Raw genomic sequence first — 12,840 nt, forward strand, 5'->3', positions numbered from 1 at the left:
TTAGGGTAACTTGTTTATTAACCTGATCTGGTGTTTAGCTGATAAATGACCCAAATGTTGAATTAGATTCTTTTCTGTCAAGTGTGTGAATAAACCGTGCCTTTATTGTGACCTCAAGCCTTTGTGACTTTGTCCATTAACCAGGCACTATAGCCCAGTGACTTTGCAGCATCACTCCATTGGTATCCACTGAGGTAAAGTAACCTCTATCATTGGCATAATATATCATTACAGCACATAACCTGGAAGATCCTAGGCTCAAGCTCCATTTTGATCTCAGTCAAGATGGATGGGTAGAGATTGAAACATGCTTGAGCTCGAAAGATAACAATCAGCCGAACATTCCTGATCAGCATCAAGAGTTAGTCCGATCACTGGGAGAATCATGTAGGAACTACAAGGATAGGATTGTGCTTGCATGTGTGCCATCTGCAGTTGAATAGTTGGGCTCACTCATGATGCGTAGCCACTGGGGTGAGACAGCTTGAATTGTATTCCAGCAAGTATTCGCTTCTTCGAGAGAGAAGGGAAGATCAAAGAGACACAACAGCTACGATGTACCCATTGGTCACCAACAGACCCTGTTTTATTTAAATAGACTACTCCCAGGGAAGCAGTAGAGGAGCATATGTGAGTGAGAATAGCCCTGAAATCCTGGAAAAATTAAGATTGGTAGAACCTCTATCATATTTGCATTGTTTCCTTCCGGACAGTTGGATCGCTTGAAAAGCTGGACGGGAATGTCAGTGGTAAAAGACAAGAGAGGGAGCTTGGAGAAATTCAGCAACACACTGCCATCCTGAAAATCGTGGGGTTGATAGGGGAATTGGACTGGCAAAAAGGGGGAAGGGGACCAGGTGGGATCACAGCAGAAGCTTTGTGCTTGAGCTGACAGATGAGCACTGCCACTCCTTTTGACCCATAAGTAGCACTAGAAAAAGCACATAAATGGCCTGCACCTGTCTCCCTTTAGTTGTCAGGTTTTCTGGGAAACCTTAACACAAGGTGTTAAAATCAAATCACTGCCAAAATATCTGGAAAGGAGCCTCATGCAAATATTGTAATTACAGACCCACTGAACAGACCTGTGTTTAAAACAATGTAGCAGGCAGATAGAGGCCAGGTTTTGGATAGACGATTTGACACTCATTTCTCCAGCCTCCCCCCAACTAACCACGTGTGGGGGTTTGGGAGGGTTTAACATTTTCCCCTTCAAATTTTTGGCTGGAGTTGCTCAGCCACGCCCCCGGGGTGGCTTTTCCCACAGCAGAGGCAGCTCGCCATTGGGGGGAACTTGCGGTCCCACCAAAGTCTACGGCACTGGCTCGCTCATCCCATCACCCGCAGAGCGGATAGACTTCGGTGGGACTGGAAGATCCTGTCAGCAGGCAGAGCTGGAAAATTTCACCCATTGTGTCTCTTTAGTGTGAAGTGAATAAATATTTCTAGCTAGACTCAGATCTGATTTGTAATATTGTTGTACAACTGTAGGCTGGTGAGCGATGAACATGAGCAGGAGATGTCAGGGTTCAAGTGGTGTATCTTCTGGAATGGGAGGCAGATTTTGCTGATCTATAGCAGTTCTAGTTTCTGACAGCGTTGGACTGGGAAATCCATTTGAGCTTTCAGCTTGTTCCAGAAGAACCTGAAAAGCAACATTGGAAAAGAAACAGTCAGAGTTTCCTACAGGCAGAGGTACTTGTGTCTACAGTGTGTGTGGGGGAGGGGGCGGGGGTGAGGGGGTGTGGTTGCAGCGTATGTGTTATGCATATTCTCTGTGTGCTATCTTTGTCGATACTGTATGAATTCAAAGATGCTCACAAATCCTATGGATTCTCCTGGATGGATTGCTCCTTTCTCTTGTTCCTGAACTCCAATTGTAGCCAATGCTAAGCTCAGATTGATGTGGAGATGCCGGCGTTGGACTTGGGTAAACATAGTAAGAAGTCTCACAACACCAGGTTAAAGTCCAACAGGTTTATTTGGTAGCAAAAGCCACTAGCTTTTGGAGCGCTGCCCCTTCATCAGGTGAGTGGGAGTTCTGTTCACAAACAGGGCATATAAAGACACAAACTCAATTTACAAAATAATGGTTGGAATGCGAGTCTTTACAGGTAATCAAGTCTTAATGTGAGTGGAGAGAGGGTTAAGCACAGGTTAAAGGGATGTGTATTGTCCCCAGCCAGGACAGTTAGTGAGATTTTGCAAACCCAGGCAAGTCATGGGGGTTACAGATAGTGTGACATGAACCCAAGATCCCGGTTGAGGCCGTCCTCGTGTGTGGAACTTGGCTATCAGTCTCTGCTCAGCGACTCTGCGTTGTCGTGTGTCGTGAAGGCTGCCTTGGAGAATGCTTACCCGAAGATCAGAGGCCGAATGCCCGTGACCGCTGAAGTGTTCCCCAACAGGAAGAGAACACTCTTGCCTGGCGATTGTTGAGCGGTGTTCATTCATCCGTTGTCATAGCATCTGCATGGTCTCCCCAATGTACCATGCCTCGGGACATCCTTTCCTGCAGCGTATCAGGTAGACAATGTTGGCCGAGTTGCAAGTGTATGTACTGTGTACCTGGTGGATGGTGTTCTCACGTGAGATGATGGCATCCATGTCGATGATCCGGCACGTCTTGCAGAGGTTGCTGTGGCAGGGTTGTGTGGTGTCGTGGTCACTGTTCTCCTGAAGGCTGGGTAGTTAACTGCGGACAATGGTCTGTTTGAGGTTGTGCGGTTGTTTGAAGGCAAGAAGTGGGGGTGTGGGGATGGCCTTGGCGAGATGTTCGTCTTTATCAATGACATGTTGAAGGCTCCAGAGAAGATGTCGTAGCTTCTCCGCTCCGGGGAGGTATTGGACGATGAAGGATACTCTGTCTGCCGTGTGCCATGTTTGTCTTCTGAGAGGTTGGTGTGGTTTTTCGCTGTGGCGGGTGAAACTGTCAATCGATGAGTCGAGCGCCATATCCTGTTCTTATGAGGGCATCTTTCAGCATCTGGAGGTGTCTGTTGCGATCCTCCTCATCTGAGCAGATCCTGTGTATACGGAGGGCTTGTCCATAGGGGATGGCTTCTTTAACGTGTTTAGGGTGGAAGCTGGAGAAATGGAGCATCGTGAGGTTATCCGTGGGCTTGTGGTACAGTGAGGTGCTGAGGTGACCGTCCTTGATGGAGATGCGTGTGTCCAAGAATGCAACCGATTCTGGAGAGTAGTCCATGGTGAGTCTGATGGTGGGATGGAACTTGTTGATGTCATCATATAGTTGCTGAGTCGCTGAGCAGAGACTGATAGCCAAGTTCCGCACACATGAAGACGGCCTCGACTGGGATCTTGGGTTCATGTCACACTATCTGTAACCCCCATGACTTGCCTGGGCTTGCAAAATCTCACTAACTGTCCTGGCTGGAGACAATACCTGTGCTTAACCCTCTCTCCACTCACTTTGTCTGTACCTTTAAGACTTGATTACCTGTAAAGACTCGCATTCCAACCATTATTTTGTGAATTGAGTTTGTGTCTTTATATGCCCTGTTTGTGAACAGAACTCCCACTCACCTGATGAAGGGGCAGCTACCAAATAAACCTGTTGGACTTTAACCTGGTGTTGTGAGACTTCTTACTATGCTCAGATTACCAGCTCTGCTTAGATGCATTGATGGAGGGAATCATAAACCTGTTAAGCCTGTCATCAGTATTGGGGAAAATGCCGGAAACGACGTGATTAAGCAGAGCCAACAAGATTTCTAGGAAAAGGAAAAAGTGTTTGCAATATTTTTTACAGTTTTTGTTAATTGTGTATTGAGTAGCGTAGATATAAGGGAAGGAGTGGATATAGTGTATTTGAATTTTCAGATGGCATTTAAGAAGGTGACACACAAGAGTATGTTAGACCGGAAAAGGGCTCATGGAATTGGAGGTAATATATTAACATGGATTGAAGATTGGTTAATAGACAGACATAGAGAGTCAGAATAAATGGATCACTTTCAGGGTGGCATGCTGTACCTAGTGGGGTGCCTCAGGGATCAATGCTGGAAGCACAGTTAATTCCAATTAATATTGATGATTTAGATGAGGGATCAAGTATAATGTATCCAAGGTTGTTGATAATACAAAACTAGTTGGGGAAGCAAGTTATGAGGAGGATAGCTGCCAAGGCAAATAGGGTTAAAGGAGTGGGCAAGAAAATACGAGATTATAATTTTGAGAAATGTTACATTATCCACTTTGGTAGGAAGAGAAAAGTAGGATATTTTTTAAAAGGTGATTAACTGGTAAATGTTGGGTTCAGAGGGATTTATGTGCCCCTGTACACAAATTGCAGAAGGTCAACATTCAGGCATGGAAAGCAATGAGGAAGGTAAATAGAATGTTATCCTTTTATTGTAAAGGAGTTGCAGTACAAGGGTAATGAAGTCTGGCTGCAATTGCATAGGATTTTGGTGAGATCACACACATTATTATGTACAGTTTTGGTCTCCATATCTAAAGAAGGATATACTTGCCTCAGAGGGGATTTAACATAGGTTCACAAGATTGCTGGGATAAGAGGTCGGTTTGATGTGGAGCGATCAAGTGGAATGGGTTTATATTCTCTGGACTTTAGGCGAATGAAAGGTGATCTCATTGAAATGTATAAAATGTATTTGGGGGCTTGATGGTATAGGTGCTGAGAGGCTGTTTAATATAGCATTGAGAGGCTGTTTTCCCCGAGAGTTTAAAATTAGAGATCATGGTTTCAGAATAAGGGGTTGGTCATTTGGGACTGAGATGAGGAGAAATCTCTTCACTTGGAGCATTGTGAATCTTTGGAATTCTCCACCTACAGAGAGCTGCAGCTGCTCAGTCATTGAGTAGATTCAAGATTAAGATCAATAGACTTTTGGGCTTGAAGGAAATCAAGGGATGTCGTGGTAGGGTGTGAAAGATCAGCCATGACCTTATTAATGGTGAGCAGGTCCAAGGGGCCTCACTTCTATATCTTGCCTTCTCTTCCGCTCGGAATTTTATGCAGCGTGTCAAGATTCAATTTATACAGCCTCGGAGGGATTTCAAATCTATTTATATTGGGATGATACATGGATTTCTCATGGTTTATATTTAATTTAATTGTAAGTTTTTGGGAATGTCAAGAAGAACTTGGCGCACCAAAGATTAGATCGAAAATAAATGCTGGAAAGACTCAGCAGGTCTGGCAGCATCTGTAGAGAGAGAAACAGAGTTAATGTTTCGAGTCTGTTTCTGTTCTGGCTCCGAAGAATCATCATACAATGTGCAAAGTTACAGGGGAAAGGCACTAAGTCATAATGGTCATTTGGAGAACCAGTGCAGACACGGCGGGCTGAATGGCCATCTTCTACACCATAACAATTCTGTGATTCTCTCCAGAGAGACTGCCAGATCTGCTGAGTCAGTCCAGCATTTTGTGTTTTTAGTTCAGATTTTCAGCACCTACAGATTTTTGCTTTTATTTCAGGATTAGGTCCAGTCCAGCCCACTTCTAGAAACAGTGCTTTTCATTAACTATGTTGGTTTAGAACAATGGAGGTTCATTCTGCTGCTACCACCTTCCACAGCTCAGCACTTGCACTCTAATACTCAAGTCGCAGAATACTGTGGTACACCACGCAACACACTAGCGCATATGCATGCAAGCACACACACAAACTCCACCCCCCCCCCCCCCCATTCCCTTCCATCAAGAAGATCTGTAACAACATTCCCACACATGACTTCAACGCAAATTACACCCGGACAAATGAATGGGAATCGTTAGACATGACAAACAAGTACCTGGTCTCAAACCCAACCCAATAGCTGCCTGGTTTCAACTTTCCAAGGAAAGAGTGGACCACCCTCAACAGGACTGAAAGAAACTGCTTGGCTCAGGGCCTATGTATTCGCTAAATAAATAAATAAATGGATATTCGTTTTGGACATTCACACATGAGTTGGAACGGCGAACTTCATTCAGGTTCAGTGAAAGTTAGGAACCATTGCTAAGAAAGGGTTGCTAAATCCATCTGCAGGAATTTAAGATTAATCTCCAGGACACTAATGTGAGAAACCCAGGCAAAAAATATCAGTTATTGATTTTTCAATTTTTTCTATTTCTCTGAACACCTTTTTTTACTGGGGGAGGAAAGCCTGTTTCAACTGGAAAGGCCAGATCATGCGATGAAACCTCCAGGAATACATCCAACCAGAGTTGGCAACTAAGACGGTTGCAGCTATTTTTTTAAAAATAGCTTAACTGTTCAATTACTTTGCACAAGGGTCAGGGTCAAGTTTTGTGCTAACCCTATCCAGAAAAGAAGGAAAAAAGATGATCTGTCCAGATCTGATGAGAGAGACTAGTACGGAGTGTGAGGCAGCCCCACACCCACTCCCATCTTAAGTTTACGGGTTTTAGAGAAATTATTCACTCCTAAAGAGTATTTACAAGTGCGGCATGCTTAGTTATTTTTTAGTTATGAGGGTTGGTGCAAAACAGCTTCAAATTCAAATGTAAACATTATTCTGCCAGTTCATATCTCTGTAAAGTCTGCTATAATGTCTCATAAGAGGGTTCAGCAGTCCAATTTACAGAAGATGGAGGACAGTGTGTGAGTGGGATGTCGGATTCCCTTAATGCGAGATTCCATTTTAACAACTCCCATGATCAAGCTGAATATTGACCAATAAACCAGAACTGCCCAATCAGGTGGACTACATGCTATGGGAAAGTTTGATGTTTCTGGACTCGAAAGAATGTCGAAGGTAAATTGGAAATGTGAACAGTGAGTGAATGGCGGTCTATTTAATTCTGTAGTATCCTAATGGACCCCTATCGATTCTCATTGTGCAGAATCATTAGAGGTCGTTTTAATCCATGGGATCAGGTGGAATTTTACTCTGAGTGGAATTTAAAATTGGCAATCCACCCAATGGTCCATTACGATGCGACAGAATTGAAGTCTGGCATTCATTGGCTACTCTCCAACTTTCTCTACTGGCATTAACTAGGCCATTAACTAGGAATCCATTGGGTCAAAGAGGTTATAGAGAGTAGGGTCATTTGATTCATGAGTTTTTCATCAACTGGAATTTTTAAGTTTATTTATTAGTGTCAAAAGTAAGCTTACATTAACACTGCAATGAAGTTACTGTGAAAATATAATGGAGGTGTACGGTGGAGGTATAGTCAGGATATTCTGTACAAAGGGTGTGAATGTGGATCCAATGAATATATGTCTGATTCCAGGGTTAGATGATGTGTTCATCTATATAAATAAATAAAATTTAAAAATCAAATCAAATGTAGTTACTGATGCTGAGGGCAATGATATTCCTGAACAAACCAACAGAATAATCTCCTGTAAATCACATCAATTTCTTAGTAGTATTACCTGGTTCTCGGCCAGAGCCTGCCTTGCCATGTAGCGCACTCTCTTCACCTTAATTTCTACAGCTTCAGGTATGTCGGGTACCAGCAAGTCAATCATTCGGGCTATAAAGAACACCACGTGCTGTTGAACAGACAGGAGATGAGGGAGTTAAAATGGTGAGCAGTGTTTCTAAATGATCACACGCCAAAGAACACACAATAACACAGGAAAAAGGAGGAGGAGTAGGTCACAAGGCCCTTCAAGCTTGCCCCACCATTCAGTACGATCATGGCTGATCTATGCCGGCCTCAACTCCTTTACTGTGCCATTTCCCCTTTGTCCTCTATTTTTTGATCTATTAAATATTTATCCAGCTCCACTTGCAGCACTGTGGCACAATGGTTAGCACAATGGCTGCCTCACAATGCCAGAGACCCAGGTGCGATTCCCGGTTTGGGTCACTGTCTCTGTGGAGTTTGTATGTTCTCCCTGTGTCTGCCTGGGTTTCCTCCCACAGTCCAAAGATGTGCAGCTTAGGTGAATTGGCCGTGCTAAATTCTCTCTCAGTGTACCCGAACAGGTGCCGGAGTGTGGCAACTAGGGGATTTTCACAGTAACTTCATTGCAGTGTGAATACTACTTGTGACTAATAAATAAACTTTAAGTACTTCTAATGATCCAGCCTCCAATACCCTTTGGAGCAGAGAATTTCAGAGATTCACCATCCTCTGCTAGAAGAAATTTCTATGTACCCCAGTTTTAAATGGCCAGCCCTTTATCTTGTAGCTGTGGCCCCTTGTTCAAGACTCTCCCACTAGTGAAAATATCTCACCATCTACCCTGTCAAGCCCTCTGAGGATCTAAAAGCAAAATACTGCAGATGCTGAAATCTGAAACAAAAACAGAAAATGCTGGAAAATCTCAGCAGGTCTGACAGGGTCTGTGGAGAGAGAATAGAGTAAGAAGTCTCACAACACCAGGTTAAAGTCCAACAGGTTTATTTGGTAGCAAATACTATAAGCTTTCGGAGCAATGCTCCTTCGTCAGATGGAGTGGTCTCTGTTCTCAAAAAAAAAAGAATAGAGCCAACGTTTCGAGTCTGGGTGACCCTTCATCTGAGCTAAGACCAAAGAAAATCAGACAAGATTTATACTATGAAGGTTGGAGTTGGGGGGGAAAGGAGGAAGAGGCTGTAATTGGACAAAGGAAAAGTAAATGATGATGAAGAAGGCTGAGAAAGGTGCTAAAAGTGTCCATTAAGTGATCAGAATGTGTGAATGGGTGGAGGTATAGTCAGGATATTCTATACAAAGGGAGTGAATGCAGATCCCTTGAATATGTATCTGATTCCCTGAGGAATGTGGCAGTTGCCCTGAAGGGGGAGGTTCTTGATTACAGCTCTTCACCCCCCACATCCTGTAAGGACTCCATTCCATTCTCTCAGTTGCTTCGCCCTCTGTATCTGTTTTGATGATGCCACTTTCCAAAATAGTGCTGCCGATAGGCCTTCCTTCTTACTGCACCCACTGTGGTTGACAGGCCTCTCAACTGCGTCCGACCCATTTCCCGGGCCACTGCTCTCACCCCCTCCCCTCCATCCCAGAACCAGGATAGGGTCCCCCTTGTCCTCACTTTTCACCCCACCAGCCTCCGCAATCAAAGGATCATCCTCCGCCATTTCCAACAGCTCCAGCATGATGCCACTACTCAACACATCTTCCCCTTACTCCCTGTCAGCATTCCGCAGGGACTATTCCCTCTGGGACGCCCTCGTCCACTCCTCCATCACACCCAACACTTTATCCTATGCCCACGGCACCTTCCCATACAATCGTAGAAGGTGCAACACCTGCTCCTTTTCCTCCTCCCTGTTTAGGCCTTTGGGTAGAGAATTCCAGAGATTCACCACCCTCAGAGAAGAAATTATAACGCACCTCAGTTTTAAATGACTGGCCCTTTATCTTGTAGCTGTGTCCCCTTGTCCGAGACTCTCCCACTACTGACCACATCTCACCATCTACCCTGTTTCAGGATCTTACATATTTGAATAAGGTCACCCCTCATTCTTTGAAACTCCAACGAATACAGACCCAGACTATTTAGTTTCTCATGACTGGACACCCTCTCATCCCAGGAATTAGCCTGTTAAATTTCCTTTGAACTGACTCCAATGTTACTATATCCTTTTTTAAGGAAAGGGGACCAAAACTGTATGTATATTCCAGGTGAGGCCTCACCAACACACTGTACAATTGCAGCAAAACCTCCCTATTGTTAAACTCCAGCCCCTTTGCAATAAAGGCCAAAATGCTGTTTGGCTTCTTAGCTACTTGTTGGACCTGCTTGTTAGCTTTTGGTGATTCATGCACTAAAGACCCAAGTCCCTCTGTATTTCATTCACCTGCAGATGCTCTCCATTTAGATAATAATCTTCATTTTGATTCCTCCTACCAAAGTACCATGACCTCACACTTCCCCACATTAAGGTCCATCAGCCTAACAGTTTAAGGGTAAGATGTTATTGAAAGGTTGAATTTAATCTCTCAATATTATGTACACATAAAAACTTAATAGAATTAGAGGTATTGGAGGGACTGGCATCTTTGAAGGTGGATAAGTAACCAGGGCCAGATGGATTGTATCCCAAGCCATTGAGAGAAGCCAGGAAGGAAATCGTGGATGCGCTGAGGATCATTTTCCAATCCTCACTATATACACGTAAAATCCCAGAGTATTGGAGGTCTGCAAACATTGTACCATTATTTAAAAAGGGTGTGAGGGATAGGTCAGAAAACTTTATTCATTCATAAGACATGGGTGGTGCTGGCTGGGCAGCATTTATTGCCTAGTTGCCTGGAGAGAGTCAACCACATTGCTGTACGCCACATGTTGACCACACCAAGTAAGGATGACAGATTTCCTTCCCTAAAGGACATTCGTGAACCAGATGGGGTTTTCTGAAAATCGACAATGGTTTCATGGTCATCAGTAGATTCTTAATTCCAGATTTTAAAAAAATAATAAATTCCACCAGCTGCCTTGGTGGGATTCAAACCCAGGTCCCCAGAACATTAACTGAGTTTCTGTATTAATAGCCTAGCGATAATACCACTGGGCCATCGCCTCCCCCAACTATAAGGGCAAATTATTGGAAACAATTCTGAGAGACAGGATAAACTGTCACTTAGAAAGGCCCGCATTGATCAGGGATAGCATGGTTTTGTTAGGGGAAGATCACATCTTACTAAGTAGAATCTTTTGAGGAAATAACAAGGAAGATTGATGAGGGTAGTGCAGTGGATGTTGTCTACATTGATTTCAGTAAGGCATTTGACAAGGCCCCACATGGCAGACTGGTCAGAAAAGTGAGATCTCATGGGATACGAGAGAAGGTGGCGAGTTGGATCCAGTGGCTCAGTGACAGGAAACAAAAGGTAACGGTTGATGGATGTTTTTGTGAATGGAAGATTGTTTCCATGGTGGGCTCCACAGGGCTTTGTGTCAGGGCCCTTGTTGTTTGTTGTTTTTATGAATGGAATATTTGCAGATGACAAAAATTGGCCATGTAGTTGATAATGAAGAGGACAGCTGTCGATTCCAGAATGATATCAGTGGTTTGGTTGAGCGGGCAGAGAAGCGGCAAACCATATTCAATCTGGAAAAGTGTGAGGTAATACATTTGGAGAGGACAAACAAAGCAAGGGAATATTCAATAAACGGGAAGATATGGAGAGGGATTGAGCAAGTGAGAGACTTTGAAGTGAATGTCCACAGGCCCCTGAAGGTGGCAGGACAGGTGGACAAAGCGGTCAAGAAAGCCTATGGAATGCTTTCCTTTATTGGGCGAGGTATTGAATACAAAAGCAGGGATGTAATGTTGGAACTGTATAAAATGCTGGTTAGGCCGCAATTAGAATTTTCTATATAGTTCTGGTCACCACATTGTACAAAGGCTCTGGAGAGAGTGCAGAGGAAATTTACTGGAATGTTGCCAGGGCTTAAAAATTGCCGTTATGAGGAGAGATTGGATCCACTAGGGTTGTTTTCCTTAGTCATGATGTGGAGATGCCGGCGTTGGACTGGGGTAAACACAGTAAGAAGTTTAACAACACCAGGTTAAAGTCCAACAGGTTTATTTGGTAGCAAAAGCCACACAAGCTTTCGAGGCTCTGAGCCCCTTCTTCAGGTGAGTGGGAATTCTGTTCACAAACAGAACTTATAAGACACAGACTCAATTTACATGAATAATGGTTGGAATGCGAATACTTACAACTAATCCAGTCTTTAAGAAACAAAACAATGGGAGTGGAGAGAGCATCAAGACAGGCTAAAAAGATGTGTATTGTCTCCAGACAAGACAGCCAGTGAAACTCTGCAGGTCCACGCAACTGTGGGAGTTACAAATAGTGTGACATAAATTCTGATTCTAGGATCGCATGATAAAGACTCAGGAGGAAAAAAGCAGAAATATTTATGTGAAATAGTGTGACATAAACCCAATATCCCGGTTGAGGCCGTCCTTGTGTGTGCGGAACCTGGCTATCAGTTTCTGCTCCGCGACTCTGCGCTGTCGTGTGTCGCGAAGGCCGCCTTGGAGAACGCTTACCCGAATATCAGAGGCCGAATGCCCGTGACCGCTGTTAATACACGTTAAAGAAGCCATCCCCTACGGACACGTTAAAGAAGCCATCCCCTACGCTGAATACACGTTAAAGAAGCCATCCCCTACGGACAAGCCCTCCGTATACACAGGATCTGCTCGGATGAGGAGGATCGCAACAGACACCTCCAGACGCTGAAAGATGCCCTCATAAGAACAGGATATGGCGCTAGACTCATTGATCAACAGTTCCAACGCGCCACAGCGAAAAACCGCACCGACCTCCTCAGAAGACAAACACGGGACACAGTGGACAGAGTACCCTTCGTTGTCCAGTACTTCCCCGGAGCGGAGAAGCTACGGCATCTCCTCCGGAGCCTTCAACATGTCATTGATGAAGACGAACATCTCGCCAAGGCCATCCCCACACCCCCACTTCTTGCCTTCAAACAACCGCACAACCTCAAACAGACCATTGTCCGCAGCAAACTACCCAGCCTTCAGGAGAACAGTGACCAAGACACCACACAACCCTGCCACAGCAACCTCTGCAAGACGTGCCGGATCATCGACACAGATGCCATCATCTCACGTGAGAACACCATCCACCAGGTACACGGTACATACTCTTGCAACTCGGCCAACGTTGTCTACCTGATACGCTGCAAGAAAGGATGTCCCGAGGCATGGTACATTGGGGAAACTATGCAGACGCTGCGACAACGGATGAATGAACACCGCTCGACAATCACCAGGCAAGACTGTTCTCTTCCTGTTGGGGAGCACTTCAGCGGTCACGGGCATTCGGCCTCTGATATTCGGGTAAGCGTTCTCCAAGGCGGCCTTCGCGACACACGACAGCGCAGAGTCGCGGAGCAGAAA

The 12,840-nt window shown here is 44.6% G+C and overlaps 1 protein-coding gene across 2 annotated transcripts in view; it reads right to left on the reverse strand.

The window, feature by feature from the left end:
* Positions 1-559: 559 nt before the first annotated feature.
* The window catches only part of LOC144491410 (anoctamin-7-like), a 138,392-nt gene continuing 126,111 nt past the window's right edge, over positions 560-12,840 (reverse strand). The window contains exons 23-24 of one of the 2 annotated variants that reach the window (XM_078209198.1): positions 7,380-7,499; positions 560-1,645 (exon numbers count right to left, since the gene is read on the reverse strand). In XM_078209198.1, the coding sequence (XP_078065324.1) occupies positions 1,523-1,645; positions 7,380-7,499 (243 nt within the window). In that variant the 3' untranslated portion in view covers positions 560-1,522. The remainder of the gene's footprint in view (positions 1,646-7,379; positions 7,500-12,840) is intronic. The other variant, XM_078209199.1, reaches the window with a different exon arrangement.

This window comes from Mustelus asterias, chromosome 3 (assembly GCF_964213995.1).
Source record: "Mustelus asterias chromosome 3, sMusAst1.hap1.1, whole genome shotgun sequence".
NCBI lineage: Eukaryota > Metazoa > Chordata > Chondrichthyes > Carcharhiniformes > Triakidae > Mustelus > Mustelus asterias.